Source organism: Oryctolagus cuniculus, chromosome 15 (genome assembly GCF_964237555.1).
Source record: "Oryctolagus cuniculus chromosome 15, mOryCun1.1, whole genome shotgun sequence".
In the NCBI taxonomy this organism is placed as follows: domain Eukaryota; kingdom Metazoa; phylum Chordata; class Mammalia; order Lagomorpha; family Leporidae; genus Oryctolagus; species Oryctolagus cuniculus.
Window position 1 is genome coordinate 78,545,642 of NC_091446.1, and position 23,806 is coordinate 78,569,447.

A 23,806-nucleotide genomic window follows, 5' to 3' on the forward strand; every position below is an offset into this window, starting at 1 on the left:
CCACAGACAGCAGAGACAGGATAATCACAGGGGGCGGGATGAGGTGGTGGTTTCTCTGGGGTCAACTTGGTTACTCAGGCAAGGCATTCTGGGAATAGAGCTACTAAGCACTGGAGAGGAAGACCTGGCCCCAGAGCTGTGGCCCTAGGAGGCGGTGACTGGCCCAGGCAGAGGGCAGAACCAGTGAGGGCTGAGTGACAGGCGTCCTAGCGATTCAGGTCTGGGAGACGTCTGGGGTCCAGCTCCAAGGCACGTCACAGAGACTGCACAGGCACCAGCTGGGGGATCAGACCCGGATCCTTCAGGTCTCTCTTTGGCTTCCTGCTTCAAGATGCTCCAGTCCTCTCATACAACCGCTGCCACCGTGACACCACCGGCCACGACGTCCTTACCAAAACTGAGCCAATACCGACGCTTTGCCCTTCGATCTCCATAGCTGTGAGCTAAATCAGCCTCTGTTCTTTATAAAGTTAGCCTGCCTCTGCTATTTCATTATAGCAATGAAAAATAGACTAATGCAATAATATGTTGTAGAGAGCTTAAAAATAAAACAAATCAGCAACATTGCTTTTATTATAGAGCTAGGCAGGGAGTACTTACTGACAAAGAAAGAGCAGAGCACCATAGGCTCAGTGAATCAAAACGGATGTCATTCCTGGATATTGCGACAGTAAAGAGACTTCAGTATAGACCTGGACTCAATGCTGGACACACAAGGACGAGTACAGACGGGGCAGCCCAGGAGCAGTAGATGAGAACTTGCCCTGAGGAAGCATCAGCGGGGAGGGGCTTGTGGCCACGTGGGCCACCAGGATCTTGTTGAAGACAGACCTGAGTGTGGGGGCATCATCTGGGGGGTGCTGGAGGACGTGGAGCTGATCAGGTGTCCAGAGTGAACAGTCGTTGAGGGTGGGGGGTTCTCGCTCAACCTGGGCTGCACAGGAAGTGCTCACGGTCCCAGAAGAAGCTTCTGGAGTCTCACTTTAAAGGTGTCATCATGGGCAGGGGCCAGCGCTGCGGCATAGTAGGCTAAGCCTCTGCCTGTGGCACTGGCATCCCGTATGGGTGTCGATACCTGTCCCAGCTGCTCCTCTTCCGATCCAGCTCTCTGCTGTGGCCTGGGAAAGCAGAAGATGGCCCAAGTGCTTGGGACCCTGCACCCACATGGGAGACCAAGAAGAAGCTCCTGGCTCCTGGCTTCAGATCAGCCCAGCTCCGACTGTTGCTGCCATCTGGGAGTGAACCAGCAGGTGGAAGACCTCTCTCTCTCTCTCTCTCTCTCTTTCTCTGTTTGTCTTTCCCTCTCTCTGTAACTCTGCCTCTCAAATAAATACATAAATCTAAAAAAAATTTAGGTTAGTGATAGAGTCCCTGTCATTACTCTCTCGTTTTTCTCCTTTGCAGAAGCATTTTTGGGATGGTTCTGTTTGATCAGAAGGAGGTGCAGAGGGGACTAGAGTCACCCAGTCAGGTCCCCTTCTGTCCCCAGCAGCCAGGAGAGTCACCAGGTGGGTGACAGCAGACTGGCACCACCCGTGGCCAAGCCACTGTAGCGCTCACCCCGGGGAGAGGCAGCGTCCTCTCTAACCGGAGACCTCCTGTTTGCACCCTGCCCCGGCGCTCCCTGCTGGGCTCAGCCCGTGCCCCTTCTTCTCCACAGGAGTGGCAGGCGGGCGCCACGGTTCTGCTGGAGCAGATTCCCCCGCGGGGCACCCACGTGGACGCGCCAGCTTTTCCTGGGGGAATCTCGGTGGCTGTAGCTGTCCCCGAGGCTCCTAGGGGGCCACACAGCTAGCTGTCTGGATGGAAAAAGAAAAAAAAGAGGGGAAAAATACATCGCCCACCCTTCAGCGCCCGTGTCCAGGCAACACGCCCTGCTTCCTGTGCTAGGGACTGAACATTCCTGAGGGTGGGGCCTCTGGCCTCTGGGGGTGCTCGGGCTCCCCTGAGGTCATGGAGATGTGGGGCTCACGATCGATCGGATTCAGGGCTTGGAAGAGGGAGCTCTCTGTCTGTCTGTCTTTCTCTTTCCCCTCTCCCCCAGCAGCATGAACACAGAGGGAAGGCTGTGTGAGGGTGCCCCAGGAAGCCAGCCGTCTACCAGCCAGGAATAAACCTCAGCAGGACCGGCGCCAGTAGCACCTTGACCTCAGACTCACTGGCCCCAGGGGATGAGCCACAAATGCCTGTTGTTGGAGCAGCCAGCGCTGCTATTTTGCTACAGCCACTGACTAAGCTACCTCTGCCCAGAGCTGCTGTCCCCAACCCCCGGGCACCTCCCCTGGCGGCCCACAGGCGGGTGGTCTCCCCACCCAGCAGCGGGGAGTGAAGCCTGCCCCTGTAGCCAGCCTCCTGCGCTCTGCTTCAGCCCTGCACGGGGCAGCATCTGGGTGGGTGGCTGGGCTGCAGCCGTTAGATATTTGGAGCACCATTGGTGGGGTTTAAAAAAATGTTCCCCCAGGGTCGGTGTTAATGGCATAGCGGGTAAGCCACGGTCTGCAGCTTTGGCATCCCATATGGGTGTCAGTTCCAGTCCTGGCTGTTGACTTCCAATCCAGCTCTCTGCTAATGGCCAGGGAAAGCAGTGGAAGATGGCCCACATCCTTGACCCCTGCACCTGCATGAGAGACCTGGAGGAAGCTCTTGGCTCCTGGCTTCAGCCTGGCCCAGCCCTGGCCATTGCAGCCATCCCCCTCCGAGGATGAAAGATCTCTGTCTCTCCTCTCTGAAACTGTCTTTTTTTTTTTTTTTTTTTTTTTTTTTTGACAGGCAGAGTGGACAGTGAGAGAGAGAGACAGAGAGAAAGGTCTTCCTTTGCCGTTGGTTCACCCTCCAATGGCCGCCGCGGCCGACACGCTACGGCCGGTGCACCACGCTGATCCGATTGCAGGAGCCAGGTGCTTCTCCTGGTCTCCCATGGGATGCAGGGCCCAAGCACTTGGGCCATCCTCCACTGCACTCCCTGGCCACAGCAGAGAGCTGGCCTGGAAGAGGGGCAACTGGGACAGAATCTGGCGCCCCGACCGGGACTAGAAACTGGTGTGCCGGCGCCGCAAGGTGGAGGATTAGCCTAGTGAGCTGCGGCGCCGGCCTGAAACTCTGCCTTTCAAATCAATCAATCTTTAAAAAAACATGCTCTCTGCTCCCAGTTTGTTGGTGTTTTCCCCAGCGACAGACGGGGTGGCTTGCGATGCCGTGAGAGTAGTGAAGGGCCGTGACTCCAGAGGCCACTTCACAGGAAGCAACCCAGTAATCCTCCTTGCGCTGTCGTATAAGGAGTCTTGCTATGCCAAATCCGCCATGCTGGAGACGCCACGTGTCAGAGCTCTTGGGGTTGGTCTCAAGGAGCCCAGCCTTCCAGTCATCTCACCCCGGTGTCCAACCTGGGAGTGAAGAAGCTTCCAGATGATTCCAGTGGCCTTGAGTCACCCCAGCCTTCAGATCTGCTCAATATAGACCCCAGACGTGCTGGAGCGGAGACAGGGGCAGGGTGTCCCGGCTGAATGCCTGACCCACAGGATCTGGGAGCATCGTCAAGTGAAGGCGTATTATTAGTCGGGTTTTTATTGCTAGAACCTAATACCCCAGGCAGCAAGTGTACAAAGAGAAGCTTGTGTAGCTCACAGTCTGGGAGGTCCAGAGTCCACATGGCATGATGAGGCTCTGGCTGTGGTGAGGGGCCTGTGGTGGGTGGTGAGCACAGTGGGGGATGGATCACACAGCAAGACCCAAAGCAGGGGAGGAAGCTAGCCCCAGTGCTTACTTGCTTGCTTAGAGGAGTAATAAGGCTTTACTGGGGACAGGACATCCATCAGAACCCAAGGGATAGAGAGAGAGTGCGCAATCACTCGGACTGGGGGAGAGCGAGGCTACATGACTGAATGGAGAGAATACACCTGTGCAGGCCAGGCGGGCGGCTCAGCAGAGGCAAAGAGCTGAGTGCCCCCAACGCTGGCTTTCAAAGCAGCCCCCTCATGAGAAACAGCTGAGTGTGTCCCCCGTGACCTAAGGACCTCCCTCGAGACCCTGCCACTCAACACCGTAATTGGATTATGTTTCTGCCCTCTTACATCGGCCTTTTTTTTTTTTTTAAGATTTATTTATTTGAAATGCAGAGCTACAGAGAGAGAGAGAGAGAGAGACCTTCCATCCACTGGGTCACTCCCCAAATGGCTGCAATGACCAGGGCTGGGACACACCGAAGCCAGGAGCCAGGAGGCTTCTTTGGGTTTCCTTTGTGGGTACAGGGCCCCAAACGCTTGAGTCATCTTCTGCTACTTTCCCAGTTGCATTAACAGGAAGCTCGATTGGAAGTGGAGCAGCCAGGACTCGGACCGGCGCCCATATGGGATACAGGCCCTCTGCGCTATAGCACCGGCCATGGTACCTACCTCTTGACTTGGGACTCCAGGGTTTGAAGACCCTAGTGGGCTCAGGATATACTTGGGTGTACTTGATGTACTTGGGTATATTTGGTGTATTTGGAGTATACTTAGTACACCTGGTGTACTCAGCATGTACTTGGGTATCCTTGGTGTACTTGAAGTGGACTGGCTGCCTCCAAAGATTAGGGCTACCGCCTCTCTGGGCAGCCCAGTATTTCTCCAACCAATGCAGTCCATAGAATTCTTCCTTTCACAGAGCCGATGCCTGCCTCATTGTGCCATAGTTCTCAACTCTGCCACCTGGGGCCACGGCACGTGTACTTTCATAATAGCAACACTTCAGATATCCGAAGGAGGACAACGTGTCCATCAAAGCTGAACATTCCAGTCCCTGTGACTGTCCTGCCTGGAGCCTGGCTTGGGCCACAGCGTCTGAACCTGCTGCAGTGTGTAGGGCCAAGGGTAAGGGCGTCCGCTGGGCCAGAGATGGGGAGGTGGGAACAGTGTGGGCTCTGAGCTCCTGCAGAGGAGGTTATACCAAGAACACCTGAGTCTACCAAGTACACCCAAGCACACCCTGAGCAATCTAGGTATACTAAGTATACCCCAAGTACACAAATACACCAAGGTGTACCAGGGATACTCAAGTGTATCCAGTACACCCAAGTACACCCTGAGTATGCCAGGTGTACTAGGTATACCCCAGTTATACCAAGTATACCTAAGTATTCCAAGTACACCCTGAGTATACTAGGTATACTAAGTATACCCCAAATACACCAAATATACCCAGGTATAATAAGTATAGTTAAGTATACCCTGAGCCCACCAGGTACACCAAGTGTACCCCTACTACACTCTGAGTACACCAGGTATACTAAGCATACCCCAAGTACACTGAATATACCCACGTACACCAGGTATACCCGAGCATATCAAGTACATGAGCACACCAGGTACTCCAAGTGTACTCTGAGTACATCCTGAGCACACCAGGTGTACTAGGTACCTCCCAAGCACCCCCAGGCTTGCGCCACGCTGGATGTCCTGTAGGGCAGTCAGACCGCAGGTTGGGGTAAGCCTATGTGATGTGTGAAGTCCCTCCCAACCCTGAGGTGTGAGGACTCGGGCTATTAATCAGGTGAATAGAAACCATTCTCACTGCCAAGAGCAGTGTGCAGGGCGATGGCAGCACAGCCCATGCCGCATGTCCCCAGGGGCAGGCCCACAGGTACACTCTGGCCTGCTCACTCCCCAAAGGTTTGGTTCCAACAAATGAAATGGACCTCACTCTACTCACTGCTGAAAAACCCAGAGACACTTCTGGACATAGAAAGCTTTATTATTCTGCCAACCACAGCAAAGGCGCCTTTGCTTCTCTGGGAGTCCAGCCAGCTCCCTCCATGCCAACGCCTTTGTTCACCTGCAGAGAACACCAAGGCTAGCATTGCGCTCACACTGGAAGCGCCCTGGAAGCAAGGTGGGGAGAGGAGCCCCAGGCTGGGTCAGAAACACTGGCTGGACATGGAGACAGAAGACGCAAGGGCTGGCTGTGGGCCACGGCCAAGGTCGAGCAGGCAGGGCCCAGGGGTCCTGGTGGGGTCTTGGCCTTTGCTCTTAGTCTTCAGTGCCCTCAGGGGTCGCTGCCCACCAGGCTCAGCAGGGCGTTCTTGTAGTCACCACTGGTGTCTTCCTGAGGGCGGGAAGCACAGGGCGTTAGGAGGGAGGGAGGGGTGTCTGTGAGGCTGGCCCGGCTTGCCAAGCACAGCTTCTGGTGTTACACCTCCAGGGCTGCTTCTCGGGGCTCCTCTGGGGTTCCTATGCTGGGGGCTCCCCGATACTGGGTCACCCCCTCTTTCCTGGCCTTTGCATCACCTGTTGGTGCTCTTACCTGTCACATGATGGAGGGGGGACTGGTGTGGAAAGTGGGTCACAAGAGACCCACAGACTAGGTAGGTGTGGGGGTGGGGACCCAGGAGCACCCAAACGTTCATTCACCCAATGTGGCCCATTGCTTGTTCAACACCTGCTACTGCGGCTGGGGGGAGCCAAGGCTGGAGGCAGGGTGCCCAGAGCCATGGGGTGGAGAGAGCTGGGGTCTGGGCCACACAGGCCTGACCCACAGCTGCACACACACACACACACACACACGCATTCCCCAGGCCGAGCAGTGAGCCACACAGGCCTGACCCACAGCTGTACACATACACACACCCCAGGCCGAGCAGTGAGCCACACAGGCCTGACCCACAGCTGCACACACACACACACACACACACACCCCAGGCCGAGCAGTGAGCCACACAGGCCTGACCCACAGCTGCACACACACACACACACACACACACCCCAGGCCGAGCAGTGAGCCACACAGGCCTGACCCACAGCTGCACACACACACACACACACACACACACCCCAGGCCGAGCAGTGAGCCACACAGGCCTGACCCGCAGCTGCGCGCACACACACACACACACACACACACCCCAGGCCGAGCAGTCTCTTCACCTCCCTCAGACCTGTTCTCGTCCCACAAAAGGTCGATGAGGGTGGGCTCTGCAAGGGAGCAGCAGGGGAGGGTGTGCTGGCTGCTCAGGAATGCTCATCCCCCAAAGGCCGCCCCACCCCACAGGCCCAGCGCTGGGCCCCATTCCTGAGCTGCTGGCAGAAGGGACTCGGTAGTCCAGGGTCTGCACACAGGGCCAGGGGCCAGGGGCGGGGTCAGTTACGCAGCTGCCTGCCTCTGTGGCTGGACAGAGGACTCCAGAGAGGGGAGTGGATTCATTACGGATCTCACCTGTGTTACCTATTCCTTGACAGTGCAGTAAAATTTGCTTGTCTGGGCTCTACAATTTTATTGTAGATGTTTAAATTTCCCCTTTTAAAGTATTATTTTAAAGACAATTTAGGTGATATAGTTTGTTTAAAGAGTCATTAATTGGGGCCGGTGTTGTGATGTAGTAAGTGAAGCTGTTGCCTGCAGTGCCGGCATCCCATATGGACGCCAGTTTGAGTCCTGGCAGCTCCACTTCTGATCCTGCTCTCTGCTGTGGCCTGGGAAAGCAGTGGAAGATGGCCCAAGTCCTTGAGCCCCTGCACCCGCGTGAGAGACCTGGAAGAAGCTACCGGTTTTGGCCTGGCCCAGCCTCAGCTATTGTAGCCATCTGGAGAGTGAACCACTGGATGGAAGATCTCTTTCTCTTTGTCTCTCCCTCTCTCTATGTAATTCTGACTTTCAAATAAATAAATAAATCTTTTTTAAAAAAAAGCATTAAGTATGTTTTTAAAATGTATAAGCTATACATGGATTTTAATACATTTGCCTATTAATTTTTAAATGGGAACTAAATAATTATTTATTTGAGAGAGAGAGAGAGAGAGAGAGAGAGAGAGCGCGCGAGCTCTTATCCAGTGATCCAGCCCTCAAATCCCTGAAGCGGCTGGGGCTGGGCTGCTGCCGGGAGCTGGGAACACAACCCAGGTCCCCCTCACGAGGGGCAGGGACTCGGTGACTTGAGCCATCACCACTGCCTCCCAGGGCCTGTGACGGCAGGAAGCTGGAGTGGGCAGCGAGCGCCAGGCTGGGAACCCGGATGCAGGCAGGTGGGGCAGCATCTTAACCAGCAGGCTAAGCGCCTGTCCCTATGTGGGAGTTTTGAACACTGGTAGCACAGGTGCAAAGGGTTTTTTTGCTTTGATACTGTCTACAGAGAGTGAAAGAAAATGGACAGCCAGCCTTTTCACACTCCCACCTGGATTTTCTTAAATTTAGAAAAACATCCAGACGGGTGAGCCTCGCATGTTCCTGGAGATGGCACTGTCGATTAATCCTGTAATCATGAACCCGCTGCGTCTGCCCCCACCGGGGGGTCCACACAGGTCAAAGCGGGCATTCTACTGAGCAGGGCTTTCTTGCTTCTGAAGAACAACTGAAGCTAACTCAGAAGGCAAAGGATCTCTGGGGTGCGTATGCTATCACGTGTGATTGAAGGAATTCCTGACAGTCAGCTCATCTGCCTGCCCGGGCTCGTTTGTCACTATCGCTCTGTCTGTTGACCAGATCAGCCAGGAAGCCGAAAACAAAACATGGAATGACTCCAACCCTCCAACCCCGCCAACCTAGCTGCTGTTCCCCACCCCCACCCCCAAGTGTCTTCAAGCTGTCCCTCAGCACACACAGGGGGACTGGTGCAGGACCCTCCCCCTCCCCCGGACACCCATGGTCAAGTCCCTCACAAAAATTGGTGCAGTGTTGGCATAAGGGGGCACTTCCAAAGTTCATGGAAAACGGAGTTAAAAGGTAAATTTATGTGGGAAGGATTTTGAAATCCATGTGTAGTGGTTTTTTTTTTTTTTTCTTCACAATGCACAATTTCCATCAGCTCTGGGGAGACCCCTTGTCCGGCCTACACATGTCCTACTGGGTACATTCAGTCAACTCTAGATTATTTATAATCCCAAATACAATGGAAATGCTAAGTGAGTGGTTGTTACACTGTATTGCTTAGGACACAGTGACAAGAAAAAGAGCTTTACATAGTACAGATGCAACTTTGGCTTTTTTTTGAAACTTTTTGATCCATAGTCAGCTGAACCCATGGGTGTGGAATGCTCCACTAGGGAGGGCCGACTGTACTGGAAGCTATATGTGTCCTGGGAAATGCAGTACAAGGTAGACAGTTATGGAAGCACTAGCAACTTGACTAAGTAGCTGGTGAAGATTTGAGGATACACTGGCCACGACTTGACCTTTGCTCATGAGACTGTCCAAGCTTCAGTTTACATTAATTGCCAGGTGAACTATTTCTCTTGAAATTATAGCAGGGTGACAGGTGCATCTAGAAGATTCCAGAACTTTCAGTAATTGGAACCTGGTTAGGGGATGTGTTGGAGCCCACATGATTTAGCTCCTCAAATGTTTGCTGCCGGGGTGGGCATTTGGTGCAGCCGTTGGGCTGTTGCTTGAGATGCCCCCGTCCCGTATCAGAAGTGCCTGGATTCAAGTCCTGGCTCTGAACTCCACTCCAGCTTCCTGCTGATGCACAGTCAGGGAGGCAGCCAGTGAGGGCTCAAGTACGTGGGTCCCTGCCACCCACACGGGAGACCCAGACTGACTTCCTGGCTCCTGGCTTGGCTTAGCCCAGCCCTGGCTGCTGCAGGCACTTGGGGAGTAAATGAGTGGATGGGACACATGTCTCTGCTTTCTAAATACATAAGATAAACAGAGAGAAAATAATAAATAATGAAATATGTGGCATCACAGTCAGTCTCATTCTGGAATTCAAAAGAAAGTTTGCTCTCAGGACTGCTTCAATCTGAGTATGAGCAGCTGCTTCCACTCCTACCAAACTATGTCCTCTCGTGGACTCATCGGCTGTTTAGTTCTGTCTGCAAGGAGGTGGTGTATTTTCAAAGGAACAACCATGACTCAAATGCAAAGCCAACCTCCTGGTCAGACCCGTGGGGACCTCCACAATCTGTTCTCTGCATGCTCCTACCTGCGCCCACCCCCCTCAGGTTTGAGACCCACCAGCTCCGTGCTAGGCTCTGCACATGCCACGTGCTAATAAAGCGAGCAGGTGCTGCCCACCAAGGGGCTGGACACGTGTGGTGTCAGTCTGAGCGTGCAGGTCTCCTGCTCGCATCTCTGTTTCAGGCTGGGGTCAGAGCTGGGAGCCCCCCACTTACCATGATCATGCTGCTGAGGGTCTTGCCGTACATCTTCTTGAACTGACCCTTGATGAGGTTTAAGTCAATCTCGCTCCGCGACACGATGTTCCTTATCAGGGTCCCATCCAGTGTCCCTGCTCCCTAGATGAGAAGTGGCAATCAGCCATCCCCTCCTGCCTTTCACATCCATCTCTGCAATGAGGGGCAAGCCTATGTGGAAATGAGCCTGTTCCAGGGTGGAGGGGGAACTCTAAGAAGCTGCTCTGGTGGCTTAAGGTTTCCACTCCCTTAATCTCCTCTCACTCCCTGCTCGGGTCTCTCCTCTTCTTAGGACTCAACGCCTCAAGCTGCACTTGGATTGTGCCACTGGATTACGGAGGTGAACCAGCCACGGCTCCAGGAAGAGCTCTTCCTGGGGCAGCAGCATTTCCAAGATCAATGCCACTGGCCTTTTCACAAGCAGGGGCCCTTCCTATTCACTTTTATACCCTGACCCGTCTCAGTGTCAGATGGAGCTGCAAGGCCAAAGCCCGCCCTCATTTCTTGGGCAGCTGTGGCCAGAGGCCTGGGGGTGCTGGTGTGGACCTCATCTTTAAGTGGTGCCAGCAACCATAAATCAGAGAAGGTGGCCGCTGACTTTCGTCTCCGGGAATTCATTTAACTTTGGTTCCAGATACAGGAAATGCCATCTGATGAGTGGTTTGGACATCTGGGTTTTTCGTTTGGTTGGTTGGTTTTCTGTTTTGTTTTTGGCTGGTGCAGGCTTTTGGACAATAGGCAGATTGAAGAAAACCAAGCTGCATGAGTGGCAATGTCCCTGCGAACTGTCCTGGAGTGATCTCCAGTGGCCAATCTGCTCCCAAGGAGGCCACATGAGGCCATGCCAAGAACAGCCAGACTGGCCTGGGTTTGAGCCTGGGTCCCCTGCCTTTCAGCAGCACCATGGCCTTGAACCTGGGCCTTAGTGTCACCACCTCTCGGATGGCAGTCCTGATGTGGGTCTCACAGGATCCTTGCGAAAGTTCAGTGCCATGAGCACCCTGAGTGCACCTGCTTGGACTCACCTGCAGGAGACAGCGCCTGCCCTTCCCCGTTTGCCCCCCTGAGAACCGAAATCCCTCTGATCCACAAGAGGCTGGGAAATGAGGAGAGCCCGGCGTTGAAGACAGGGGTGGCTCTGTCCCCCTTGGTGTGGTACAGCTGGTGCTGTGGAGGGGTGGTAAGGGGGCAGAGGACGGGGCAGTTACCTTCATGGCATAGTGCAGTCTCTCGGCAAAGTAGCAGTGGAGGTTCCTGGTGCACTTCACTGGCGAACAGGGAAGCTCTGTTAGCACCGGGAGAGTGTGGGCGGAGCCACACACACACCTTTGTTCCTGTCTCTGCCTCCGGTCTTAGGGCTGGGTGGGTTGTGCAAGGTGTGGCCTATTTCTTTATGCCCTGCCTACTCCCAAAAGGAGAGGCTTTGTGTCAGGGGAAGGCGGGGCAGGGAAGGAAGCCTGGGGCGCTAGGCAGAGCCCCAAAAGCCCAGAGCAGGTGAAAGGGTGAGATGTAAAATGCACTGGGGTGGGGTGTGGGGCCGCAGCAGCGGCTGTGGTGTAGAAGGTTAAGCCTCCGTCTGCAGTACTGGCATCCCATATGGGCGCCAGTTCGAGTCCCAGCTGCTCTGCTTCCAATCCAGCTCCCTGCTAAGGTGCCTGGGAGAGCAACAGAGGATAGCTCCTGTGCTTGGGCCCCTGCACCCACAAGGGAGCCTCAAAGGAAGGTCCTGGCTCCTTGTAGCTATTTGGGGAGTGAACCATTTGGATGGGACATCTCTCACTCTCTCTCAGTCTCTCCTTTTCTCTCAGTATTTCTACCTTTCAAATAAATAAATCTTAAAAAAAAAATGCACTGGGAACCATGGGGCTCAGCCAGAGATACCAGCCGCGGCCTCTCAAGGGATCACTCAGACCCTTGGCTGCCTCGGGGCTCTCACACCCAGACGCCTCCACCTAGGGTCTTGCCAGTCAGCTCCACAGAGGCAGCCATGGGGGCCACTGGCCTGCCTGGATCCTCTTTGCATATCACTTAGGAACAGATGAACGGAGGCACCCTGGGCCACTGGGCGTGTCTCTTACAGATTGGGTGCCTGGACAGCAGGCTGGCGACCCAACCCTGGGCTGCAGGCTTTGCGGGAGGCAGGCTCAAGCCCTGCCTAGACGGCGCCGTGTGACCTTGTCACTCGGCCTCCCTGACTCAGGTGCGAAGCGGGGAAGATGAGAACTTCCAGGGCCTGGGGGTGTCATTTGGGAGCGGACCTCAGCACTCACCCACACAGCACCGGGCACCACGCGGGCTGCACACTCCTTGTCAGGCCCCCTGGAGCCCTTTGGGTGGTGCCAGGATCCCAGGCTGAGCGTGTAGGCTGGGGGAGGGTCCTCCCAGGGAGGGGGTGTGGTCCCTGCACCTGCCATGCTGTCCAGCGGCCTAGCCTACCGCCCGGTTTGGCTCTTACCAATGGTGAGCATGGCCTCCTCCAGGGAGCCGTGGGTCTCACTCTTGATGCTGTCCTCGATGCTCTTGTTGGCAATTTTCTCGTATTCCTCGAACACTGTGATGAGGTGGGCTCCGCTTAGGGACATGGGGATGGCAGCCCGTGCGTGGCCTCTCCCCCTGCCCCTCCCTCCCCGTACCTCTCATCAGGTGACGGGCGCTGCGTGTGCACAGGATCGTGATGAACTTCATCTCGTCCGTCCCGCAGATCTTCTCGCCCGCGGCGTACAGATCCTGCCATTGGGATGCCGCCGGGTGAAGGGGACCAAGGAGGCGAGGGGCAGAATCCCAGGGCCTAGGCTCGTGGGCTGCTCCTGCCAGGCCACGGCTACAGTGGCCCCTTCCCTCCCCTAAGTTTCCCCACCCCTTCCCTTTCCCCAGAAAAGGCTCCTGCGGGGAGCTGCTGAGCCGGAAGGGGCCTAGCCTGCCTCAAAGAAAGTCCCTGGGTGCAGAAGTGGTTGGGGTGCCAGCAGGGTGCAGTCTAACCTGTGCATCTTGGAGAGCCAGTCCTGGGTCCACAAAGCCAGTCACGTCGTCCCTGCTGCCCTGGGAACAGAGGAGGCAGCTTTCAGGCTGGCCGGCCAAAGCCGCCGGGGTGCAGAGGGCAGGCAGGGGGAGCCAAACCCTCCACCTTCTCATCTGTACAGTGGGAGCACTAAGGACCACCTCATGGGGATTGGGGGATTCAGTGAGCAATGGGCCGGGCACCAGGGCTGCCTGAGTGCAGGACCTGCGTGGTGATAAGGAGCTCCTCTTCCATTCCCGGGGTGCCCTCACCTGGCTGAGTCAGGGGTCATGAGGGGACAGTGCAGACAGGACCCTCCAACCACACTGAGATACACCCAATATGCCCAGGCTGCTACAGCCGTCTCGTGCCCCTGTCCCTGCCTCTCCTGGCGCCCAGGAAGCCCCTGGGGGTCTGGCTATGATACCTGCAGGAGGCACACCAGGATCCTCTCCAGGTAGCCACTCGTGTCTGCCTGGATGTCTTGCTCCAGGCTGGAGCCATAATCTGTAGGGAAACAAGACAGGGAGGCATGGCTGGGGGCCGGGGCCTGCCTCCCTTCTTTGAGCCCCATTTCTTGTTCCCTCATTAAGGCTTCTGGGAAGGACACATCCTTGGCCTTGTCAGCTGTGTGGTCATTCAGAACCAGAAGTGATACAGACGCCTGGTCAAGTTCAGCACAAAAGCAGAGAGCAGGCTGGGGGCGGCTGAGCGAGCTCCTCTTCATCACCAGCTTGGGCAGAGCCAAGCACACAGCATGGCGCATTTCAGGCCTCTGCCTACCAGGTATCCCATAGACCATGCAGAACAGCTGGGCTGTGGTCCATGCCCCTCACCACAATGGGGCCCCAGCAGATGGTCCTCTGTAGCCTTGCCCTGGCCCTCAAAGGGCAGGGAGATGGGCACGGGCACAGCCGGGCCAGTCCCCAGCATCCGGCTAGACTGGACTGGAGTCAGGTCCAATCTCACCACGCAGGCACTGGACTTGACACACGGTAGGTGCTCAGCGCCCGTGTGGGGCAAAGTCTCGGAAGGTCGGTGCCTGTGTGCTCCCCGCCAGGCTGCCCAGGGAGGCTGGTGCCTCCAGCCCCGTGCCCTCTAGACCCTTGTGGCTCCCTTACCTTCCTCATAGGCCTTCATGATCTCCTGCAGCTGGTTCTTGGTGCGAGAGGCCAGGATCTCAATGATGACGCCCTCCTTGGTTCCCAAGCCCTGGGGACAAAAACCTCTGTGCTGTCACCTCCCGCTCCATCGCCATTCTTCCTTCCCAGGATGCCGGGCTCCCAGGAAAAACCAGTCCCTGCTCTGATGGGAGCCCCCACGGAGCCTGCTCCCAGGGGAAATCCCGTGTCTGCCTTCAGGGGTGGCTGTGGCATGTACGTGGGTGGTCTTGGACCCGGATAACAGGCGGCCCCCACCCCGCTGGTGGGGGAGGCTTCACAGGTGTACAGCACAAGCCCCTGCCCCCAAGGCCAGCTGCCTTTCCCAGAAATGCTCATTGCTACAGGGCTCCTGTTCCCTCCAAGTCTGCAGAAGCAACAGGAGTGGCGAGATGTAAAGGAGGCTCCCTGGAGACCACACAGGGGCTGCCAAGGCGGGCAGCCTGGTCTGACTGTGTCCTGGGCAGGACTGAGTTTGGCTTCATCGAGGCCCCTGGGTGCTGGTGCTGAGCGGCCACCTGCAGGCTCGTGGCGCCCAGCCAAGGCTCAAGGGGGCCATCCCACCAGGTGGCTCAGGGGACGTTACCTTCATGGCATCATGCAGCTCCTTGGCCTCGTATCTGTACGGCGGGTACATGAGGGCCACAATGAGTCTCTCAAACTTGCCGCTCAGCTCCGACTTCAAGGTCTCCGTGAGATCCTGACGCAGGCACAAGCAAAGGTGACGAGTTACCTGCTAGGCCCACCTGAGGGGAGAGGTGGCTGGGCCCAGGGGCTGCTCTGGCTGGATTCCCACGTAGGCCCTGCCATGCACTGGCTGGGGTCTCTCTGGCCAGCTCTTAGTCCAGTGTAGGCAGCAATATCCTTACCTGTTAGAGAAAATGGCTGTCCTGCTTCAGGACGGGGTGTAGGGCTTGGTAGACATGGTTTAGGGGTCGGTAGTGTCTGAGACACAGCTCAGCACTCGACAGCAGCGCTGGGCCTCTCATGAGCTCCCAGGGAAATGGAATCACTGCTGCTCATCCCACAGTCAGCTCTGAGGATGGCACCGTGCAGTTATGCTCACCATCACTGCCTGTCACGTGGCCACAGGCAACCACCCCTTGAGGGAATGGATGCCTGTCTCTACAGGGGGCCACCTGAACTGCAGAGAGCGGCAGAAAGATCCAGGCTTCGTCCACCTTGCAGTGAAAGTCCCAGCCTTGCCTGTAGGCCCTGAGACTCTGGGCAAGTTCCTCAACCCCTGTGAACATCGATTTCCCTGGACGTTGAGTGCAGGGAATACGCACGGCTGGGCGGAGGCCGGAATCTGTAAAAGTGCACTCCTGTTGCCCAGGTGTCCCCACTGGTCTTTCCCCATTAAATCTCCAAACCAAGGGGACTGAGCCAATGGGGAGTTCCAGCAGTGCTCAGTGCTCCTGCCTTAACTGACACCCTCAAATGTCCTGTCCATTGTGTGTGTGTGTGGGGGGGGGGGGTCTCAGATCTCCCATGAGACAGAAGGGATGAGGCCTAATAGCTCCAGCAAGAGGAAGGCAGAGCAGAGGGAAACAGTTCTGGTTAACAGCTGGGGTGTGGAGCGGAGTGGGCAGGTCAGGTGCAGGAGTGGGAGGAGCTAAGCTGCAGGCCCTGGGGTGGGGGCGAGGGGTCCTGCTGAGCACAGTGCAGACCAGAGTGGGAGCAGAAGGCGTGGCGTGATGAGAGGGATAGGCCCGGGACACTTGAACTTCAGAGGAATGAAAAAAGGAAGTTGTGTTGGTGTCAGGATGTCCCGCAGGCCCACACTTCCCCCCAAGGCTGTCGCTGAAAACCCACGACGCCCGGCCCTCCCCTTACCGAGCCGAACTGAGCCTTGAAGGACTTGGCTATTTGCTGCCGCTGCGCACTGCTTCTCCGGGTGAGAACATCGATGATGGCCTGTTCATTGGTCCCTGCAGAGGGACATGGCGTGAGCGCCCCACCCAACACCACCCCGAGTCCCCAGGGCAGCTGCTTGAGGCTGCAGCCTTGGGGACCACCTCCCCCTGCCCAATCTGGCTAGTCCAAGCAGCCAGCCAGGTAACGAAGATGTTCCCCAGTCCCACCTCCCATGCGCACCATGTCAGGGTGTGACAGCCCCAGCCCCGCCCCCACGGTGGTGCCTCTGAGGACCAGGTAGCTCTGGGAATGAGCCCTGGGCCTTTGCACCATCTCCCACCCAGTCCTCCCTTGAGATGACCATGGTGGGGGAAGGGTCATGACCCAGAGTCCGGACCATTGGACCCACATGGCCTTGGACAAGCAGCCTCCCCTCTCTGAGTCTTGTTTGCCCATTTGGGAAGTGCAGAGAATAATGAAGATGTCACTGGACGTACAGGACATGAAATTATGGTTGGGCCTAGGAATTTACCTCTTCACCAGGCAGAGCCAGCAGAGAGGGGAATCCCAGCTGGGGGTGGGGGAGGAAGCAAGGCTTCCAGGCCGGTCCTTCCCCCTCGAATTCATGCTGGGGACAGGAAGGAAGTTGGCTCCATGGCTAACCACCAGTGGGCAGGGGGCACACTGCAGAACACCCAGAACGCCCGCCTACACCCCATTCCCAGCACTGCTCCAGCCGCACGGGTCAATGTGCTTGCAAGAAAGCCCAGCTGGCAGAATCAAGTCGCCTGCCCAGGGACACACAGCAGGGCGCCTCTGTCATACTTCTCTCATGATTCAGGGAGGAGCAACTGCCCAGCCCCCTTGCCCACCTTGGGGGTGCAGGTGCTGACGCTGCTGGGGGAGCTGAGTAATGGTGTCAGTCTCCAAGAGCATCATGGGGCCAGCCCCACTCCCCACTGTTCCCTGCTACCCACCTTGCAGGGCTGTTGGTATAGAAGTTTCTCAAGCACACAGCAGTGCCCCAAGGAGGCACACTCCTCCCCCCCCGCTCTGGTGGCCAGGCTGTGGGCACCCACTCACCGATTCCCTTCATGGCTTTGTAGAGGGTCTCTGCGTCGGGATCTGGGTTGAAGTGGGGGCTGCCCTTCACCGTGACACCCTCCTGTTCAACCTGCAAGAGAGCCAGGCTTGCTCAAAGCAGGAAGGGGCAGCGAGGATGGCCCAGGCTTCCTGCCCAGCTCATAACCTACCCTGGCAGGCACTTTTTTTTTTTTTTTTGACAGGCAGAGTGGACAGTGAGAGAGAGAGACAGAGAGAAAGGTCTTCCTTTTGCCGTTGGTTCACCCTCCAATGGCCGCCGCGGTCGGCGTGCTGTGGCCGGCGCACCGCACTGATCCAATGGCAGGAGCCAGGTGCTTTTCCTGGTCTCCCATGGGGTGCAGGGCCCAAGTACTTGGGCCATCCTCCACTGCACTCCCTGGCCACAGCAGAGAGCTGGCCTGGAAGAGGGGCAACTGGGACAGAATCCGGCGCCGCGACCAGGACTAGAACCCGGTGTGCTGGCGCCGCAAGGTGGAGGATTAGCCTAGTGAGCCGCAGGCGCCTTCTCTAAGCCCCTGAGCCTCTTGGTCAACAGGCAGGAGTGGCTGGGGCCATCAAACTTGTGTCTCCGCCAGTGCCATTGGAGGCAGGCAGCAGGCCGGCAGCACCCAGCTTCCTGCTGCACCATCTATAAGCAGTGGGGAGGCACAGGCCCCTGGAAGCTGGGAGGGAAATGGCCACATAAGAAAAGGTTTCCTAGTGCTGAGAGTACAGAGGGGCCTGGGACGCCAGGCATGGCTCTGAGGTAGAAGGCATGGTGTGAGCTCAGTTTGCGCTCTTCCCAAGGCCTGGGTTCTTCTAGGAACTTCCAGGGCCATCCTGGCAGCTTACAGGGGTCAGAGGATTGGGTTCAGAAAAGAGCCGTGGGATGCTGTGCAGAGTGTGAAATCAACCAGGCGATCCCAGCACCCTGGCCCAGGGCTTTCGAGCCGCCTCTCCGTGGGCCGCCTGGGGCCCGTTTGGATGTGCACCTGTGGAATTTCCCAGATGCTTCTTAAGACGGATGACCTCCCCTTCGGGGTGTGTTTTGGAGGGAGGGGTGGTGGGGACTCTAGGGGCCTGGAGTTAGGCACTGAAAGCAGTGAAGTCAGGGACCCTGCAGGGCAGGGCGCTATTGCACTGAGTCTGATCTTTCACTCACTGGGTCTGTGCATCAGCTTCCCACCTTCTCACTCATCCACTTGCCCACTTTCCACCCACTCATCAACCCACCCATCTACCCATCCATGGGTCCACCTCTATCCATCAGTTCCTCCCTACCACTGAGTCACATCTTAAAAATACAGAGCCGGGGCCTGGCGCCATGGCTCACTGGTTAATCCTCCGCCTGTGGTGCCGGCATCCCATATGGGTGCCGGGTTCTAGTCCCGGTTGCTCCTCTTCCAGTCCAGCTCTCTGCTGTGTCCCAGGAGGGCAGTGGAGGATGGCCCAAGTGCTTGGGCATCTGCATCCACATGTGAGACCAGGAAGAGGTACCTGGCTCCTGGCTTCAGATCATTTTGGGGGGGTAAACCAACAGAGGGAAGACCTTTCTCTCTGTCTCTTTCTCTCACTGTCTAACTCTGTCAAATAAATTAAAAAAAAAAAAAAAAAAAAAAAAAACAGAGCCAATGGGGCCAGCGCTGTGGCATAGCTGGTAAAGCCGCTGCCTGCTGTGCCGGCATCCCATATGGTGCCAGTTTGAGTCCCAGCTGCTCCACTCCCCATCTAGCTCTGTGCTGTGGCCTGGGAAAGCAGTAGAGGATGGACCAAGTCCTTGGGCCCCTGCACCCACATGGGAGACCCAGAAGAAGCTCCTGGCTCCTGGCTTTGGATTGGCCCAGCTCCGGTCATTGAGACCATTTGGGGAGTGAACCAGCGAATGGAAGACCTCTCTCCTCTCTCTCTCTCTCTCTCTCTCTGCCTCCCTGTAACTCTGCCTTTCAAATAAATACATCTTTAAAAAAAAAAAATACAGAGCCAACTACTCCCATCCACGCTGTATCTGTAGACTTTCGTCTTGAGTAAGGAGCAAGGCTTCTTTCTGTCCCCTGTGCTTGAACTTCACATGTCACTGAATGCCTGTCTCCCGTTTTAGCACCACGTTCTGCAGGAGCATTTGCTACAAACAGTTCTGTGGGAATTCCATCCAGAGAGCCCCCGTGGACCCAGGGGTGGCCCAGCTGTGCGTGCACCTGTTCCATCCTGTGTTTGTGGAGCCGTGTGCTGCTGTCAGTACCCTGAGTGGCTGCTTGCTGGCGCCGGTTGCACCAGGTTAGTGTTAACGCCCCCAGCTCCGCTCCTCAAGGGGATGCAGCCAGGAAGCCGTGGTGCTGGGACCTCATCCCCAGTGTGACTCAGAATGTGATCTCCACCCAGTTCCCCCACTCTGCCCGTGACTCAGCCTTTCCCAGACTGTGGGTTTTTGGGAAGACGTAACTGAAGGAAGTGTCACCCACAGAACGCAGGTTGTCTGGGAGTGCCTCCACTCTCAATACTGGGCTGCGGTGACTTCTGCACGGCTGCCCTGCCCCCTCATTGGCACCTGGGGAGCTGTGACCAACCAGGCCACGAAGGTGTGAGGTAGGACTCAGGTGGCCCTGCCCCTGCTGCACAGTTTGCCAGCAGCCCCCTGGCTGGCTCTGGTTTCTCTGCATGGAGAAGCCCCTATCCTTTCTGTAGGAAACAAGGGGGTGACCTTCTGGGAGGCAGGGGCCTGGGTATCAGCAGGAGTTTCTGTCACAGACCCCTGTGCTGGCTCACAGGATCTTGTGGGGGCATGCCTGGGGTGGGCTGGTCTGGACAGGCACATTTAAGAGGTGACTCAGATAACCCATGGCGCTTCATCTAGAACGCATTCTCTGATGGGCACAGGGCCACCGCCACACCTTGGCTTTCCCTTGTCATGGGGCAACCTGTGGGAGACCAGGCACAGAGGGGCCACACCCCTGAAGACAGGGCCCCCTCCAGTGGCTTTTTCCTCCATTTCGGTCCTGTTCCTGGCCTAGCTCTGTGCCTAGGAGACGTTTGGTTCCTCCCGGCGTCTGCTTGAGACTTTGCTCCCCAACCTCTCTCTCTGCTGGGACGCACACAGCCCAAGAATGAGGCTGTAACCCAGACCCTAACACTTGCTACTGTGGCGACCTTGGTTGCTCTTAGCTTACTCCTGGAGACTGGTGTGTGTGCTATAGGCACAGCAGGGGTTGGGGCCGGCCTCCGCCCCTGCCCCATCGGCTGTGAGGTCCCAGGATCTCAGACTGCCACAGCACGCCCCTGGCTTTGGAAACTGCCCAGCGCTAGGCTCTTGCCACCACCACGGCCCCTGCTCGAAGCTGGGTCCCGGAAGCCAGGATGAAATTGGAGGCCACCCTGGACCCCTTGCCCAGTGCTGGCTGACGGCTGCTTCCCTGGAGCCAGGACAGCTGCCCCTCCCGCCCTGGCGCCCTGCCTGTCCCACTTGGCCAGAGTCCAGCTTGTCTGCACCTGAGAGCCCCTCACCAGGCTGCAACATGGGGCCACACAGAGACTTCCTGAAGCCGGGCAAGCCTGGGTCCTCCACCGAGGCCCCCCAGAGCCGCCTGATGTCTGTGAGCCTCCTTTGTGGGGCACGAGGTGCAGCCCTGATCCTGGGGCTGCCTGGGGAGGAAGTGGGGAAAGTGCGCAGAGCACGCAGCCTCCTGTTTGCCCAGGACGCGCCCTCTGCTCGTCCCCTTCAGAGTTTCCAACTCCTGGGACTCAAACTCAGGCTGCATTCCTGAGCACCAGTCCTTCAGCTAGGGCTGGGCTGTGCCCCACCCCCAGCCCTCCCCCTCCCCCAGGCCTGGATTCCTGCCTGCAAGGCCCCAGGGAGCCACACCCTCCCGCTAACTCTCCTTCCTCCCCAGTCCGGTATCCCGGATCCCCTTTCCCTGGCCCCCTGTCTCAGCCGGTCCAGGCAGGTCCCTCTCCAGCTTCATGGCTCCTATGGCTCCCCACTGATCTTAAGGTAAAGCAGGAACTCCCCCAACTTGCCATGCCAGGGCCTTTGGGACACACCCTGCGTGCTTCTCCATGTCCATCTTCTTCTCACTCAGGGCCCTCAAGCCGGAAGGCAAGCTCCCCACCCTCTGTGCCTTTGCGCTTGCTGTTCCCGCTGCACCCCGCAGTCTGCCTGATTCTCCCCAGATGCAGGTGCCAGCGGAGATACCACACACATTCACACACAAGGCTCAACAGAGATACCCTCCCCAGCCCCCTGCCAACACACACATACCAGAGGCCTGACTGTGGCAGGGGTCCTTCCTTTGGACATGCCCTGCCCCTCAGCTGCCCTCTTTGTTTTCTCCAGCCATCTCTATCTGGCTGATCTCCTGCTACCATCCCCACAGCACTGCCTGGGGGAGCTTCTCCCCAGTTTCTCCTTGTGCTGGCCCAGCAGGCGGCCAGATGTAGGCTGAGCTGACCTCCGCCCAAGTTCTGCCCCCCCACCCCCACCCCCACCCTGGGGGACCAGCACCAGATGTCATCATGATCCCTTCTCCCCTGCTGGCTCCACGTACCCAAGCCTTCCACCAGGCCATCTCGTCCACCTCACGGCTGACTGTCCCAGCGAGACAGATGGACACAGGTCAGCAGCTGCCGGAAGACTGGACACTGCTGGCTCCCGCTGCTGGCTGCTGGCTGCCGAGCAGGCGGCTTGGGTGGGTGCGGTGCAAACTGGCCCCAGGCCCCACCCAGCGCCTACCACCCAGGCCCCGCCCAGCGCCGGCCACCTCTGCCTTCCTCCCCTCCCTCGTCTTTGCCTGGCTCCAGGCCCCCTCCTGTGGCTCCCAGGCCCCACCCAGGCACCGCCCCAGCCTGTACTGGGGAATGACTCCACTCCCCGCCCAGTGTTTGGGCTGTGGTGGCTGCAGGGACTGGAAAGTCTGAGTTCCAGCTTTGAAAGGCATGCACAGTGAACAAGGCTTGTTTCTGTTCAGCGTTTGCGAGACCTCAAGCACGTAAAAGCAGAACCACGCCTCTGTTCTGTCCTTGACGGCGTGGTTTCCACGTAGTGCACGGCGCCATGGGGTGGTGACGCAGCTGTGGCGTCGCCGTTGCCGTGTGCAGGACCTCCCTGTCCCTGTGATTCCTGGCTGCAGCACTAAGAGGCAGGGATGAGTTCCATGTCCCAGGGAATAAGACACGCAGCAGCTCTGGTGCTTAGAGAATTTGTACAAAGGCCACTCCTGGGTCCCCCGTGTCTCCTGCTCTTCACTGGACCCCGAGGGAGAGCTCACCCTTTGCCTGGGGCAGGAGAGTCTGCCCACCCTGGACCCCAGCCTGGATAGTTGATCCCCAGTGGCTCTTCCCACGCCTCCCCTTCCCCAGGTGGCTCCTGTGGGAGGGCAGCTGCTGTCACCATAGCAGAGGGGTGCTCCTGTTGGCCGCTCGTCCCCTTCCCTATCCGGGGGTCCCCCCCAGCCCGGGTCATCCCCTCATTCCTTGCTTTCCACTCCTGGCTACTCCTTTGTTATCTCCCATGGTGCTCTTACCTGTCACATGATGGGAGGGGGCTGGTGTGGAAAGTGGGTCATAAGAGACAATTCCACCCACAGACTAGGTAGGTGTGGGGGTAGGGACCCAGGAGCACCCAACGTGGCCCATTGCTTGTTCAACACCTGCTACTGCAGCTGAGGGGAGCCAAGGCTGGAGGCAGGGTGCCCAGAGCCACAGGGTGGAGAGAGCTGGGGGAGATCTGGGCCATGCAGGCCTGACCCACAGCTGCACACACACACACACCCACACACACACACATATACCCTCAGGGGTCCTGTAGCCCCCAAGTGAAATCCAGGCCCATGATAGGGTGATTTTTTTAAAATGCAAATCAAAAATCAAATTCTTGCAGGGGTGAAAATTGTCGGAATAGAAATAGAATGGCTTGTGTCAAGTGAAAGAAAGAAAGAAGAAAATGAGGAAGGGAGGGAAGGAGGGAGGGAGGAGGAAGCCAGCCCTTGGGAGGTCACGAAGGGTCCTCCCGCCCAGGGCCTTGACAGTGAGTCCACAGCAGAACCTGCTAACCACAACCCTGCACAAGGGCACCACGACCTCAACAAAAAATGCTTCTCCAGGGGCAGAAGCCTCTTCCCAGGCGCCTGGAGCATTCCCCGCTGTCCACATCTCTTTGAAAGAGCCGTTCATGCTCTATGGTGTTGCTTCACCGGGCTGCTGGGGCCCCGCCGGCGTTAACTGCTCTGTGGAGTTTCGCTCCTGTGGCGCTTTAGGTCAATGCAGCTGAGAACTGTCCCCCGAGACAAGTCCTGGGCCCAGTGCTCTCTGCTCGACAGTACGCAGTGTTCACAGCCTGCTCCCTCTGCAAGAGTGGCTGGGGTGGGTGGGGATGGAGTGGGGCCAGGAAGTGGAGGCTGGGAGGCAGCCACACCCTGGGAATGCAGGCACCCAGAGAAGCCAGGTGCAGGGCACCGTGGGATGCTGTCAGTCCATCCATCACTGGGTCAACCTACAGTCACTGCCGGTCCGGTTGCAGGTCTTTGGGTCTCTTGACCCCCCAGGGGGCCCTGTGGGTGGGGGCCAGATGCCCCCACTTCTGATCTCTGCTAATGCGTCTGGAAAAGTAGTGGAGGATGGCC

General features: G+C 57.4%; 1 protein-coding gene across 1 annotated transcript; it reads right to left on the reverse strand.

The window, feature by feature from the left end:
* Positions 1–5,709: 5,709 nt before the first annotated feature.
* ANXA8 (annexin A8) lies at positions 5,710–21,780 on the reverse strand. The gene is given in 12 exon segments (NM_001082019.1): positions 5,710–6,078; positions 10,077–10,199; positions 11,306–11,364; positions 12,553–12,648; positions 12,731–12,824; positions 13,077–13,136; positions 13,523–13,602; positions 14,217–14,307; positions 14,842–14,955; positions 16,092–16,186; positions 17,196–17,286; positions 21,734–21,780. Coding segments are annotated over 12 exon segments (984 nt in total). The 5' UTR covers positions 21,755–21,780; the 3' UTR covers positions 5,710–6,018.
* Positions 21,781–23,806: the final 2,026 nt, after the last annotated feature.